The sequence below is a fragment of the Hipposideros armiger genome, unplaced genomic scaffold (assembly GCF_001890085.2).
Source record: "Hipposideros armiger isolate ML-2016 unplaced genomic scaffold, ASM189008v1 scaffold_435, whole genome shotgun sequence".
Taxonomy (NCBI): Eukaryota; Metazoa; Chordata; class Mammalia; order Chiroptera; family Hipposideridae; genus Hipposideros; species Hipposideros armiger.
Genome location: NW_017731785.1, coordinates 1,115,121 through 1,116,179, shown reverse-complemented (window position 1 = coordinate 1,116,179; position 1,059 = coordinate 1,115,121). Strand labels below are relative to the sequence as shown.

At 35.5% G+C, this 1,059-nt stretch overlaps 1 protein-coding gene across 36 annotated transcripts in view; it reads right to left on the bottom strand.

Moving 5' to 3' along the window:
• NRXN1 (neurexin 1) overlaps positions 1-1,059 on the bottom strand; it is a 1,140,616-nt gene that overhangs the window by 302,021 nt on the left and 837,536 nt on the right. For all 36 annotated transcript variants that reach the window (XR_002126503.1, XM_019665155.1, XM_019665157.1 and 33 more), the window contains one exon: positions 291-472. Coding sequence is in view for 35 of the 36 variants with exons in the window: in XM_019665155.1 (XP_019520700.1) it covers positions 291-472 (182 nt within the window). In the remaining variant the exon portion in view is untranslated. The remainder of the gene's footprint in view (positions 1-290; positions 473-1,059) is intronic.

The following is a 1,059-nucleotide window of genomic DNA, read 5'->3' as shown; positions in this document are numbered from 1 at the left end:
TTTAATTTGCCAAGTCTGCCTAAAGTCATTAAAAACACACCAAAAACAAATCTTTGACAACAGAAAATTGAGAGGAATTCATACTTAAAAACATATTATTTTATACAATAAAGAACATTTTTAACAATAGTAATAGGTATCAGGCCGAATTACCTCTAGAATATATTTATATTTTGTGTATCAAAAAACAAGTTGCTGAGGGAGGGCAACTTCCAAAAGACAAAATTATAAATTACTTACAAAAAGCTAATAGTAAGAAAGAAAAGCTGAATTTTATTAAAAGTACTTACTATATGCAGCTCCAGGTAGTCCCCCAGGCCAGAAGAACTGTCCACGCGCACCAAAACAGCTTCTTTCTGAACAGTGCTAAACCCTATGGCCAGTCTGTCTGCTCGTGTACTTGGCCGATCATTAGGAGGCCACTTATACGTGATTTGTCCACCACCTTTGCTAAAGATATACGTTGTCCCAGCTGGAAAATAAAAACCAAAACCATTAGTCCAAATATGTCAAGTGCACACTTGCCCCATCTTTATTACATTGACATATCAGTAAAGTATTAAAGTTATGCCATGGTTAACAACAACAAAACCCTGCAAAGCAAATAAGCAAATAACAGATTTCAATCAAATACGCTTAAGAGACAGAAATAGTTTGTGTTGTTTTTTTTCCAAAAGAAATATCAAGGCAGTTCAATTTTTAAGACACTCATTAACTCTACCAGCAGGTGTTTCAGAACAAACAGGGGGATTACTGCATGTTCAACGGAGTTGGACAACCAGAAAACGTAATGGGATTTTATTTCTTCCTGCTAGTTTTTAAGAAATAGTTTAGTAGGAAACATTGAGTTTGGGTGCTTCCAAAAGGAGCAGAAACATATATCAACTTGTTTTTGAAACAAGAACTGCATGCAGGTGTGACAGGGTGGTACAGTACAGTGACACAAATTGCAAGAAATATGCTACAAATCAACTTTTTTATGGGGAAAGGGTCTAGTCACATATAACAGATGATCAACAGCCATAAGCCCCAGTAGTCATGTCAAGAAAAATACAGATA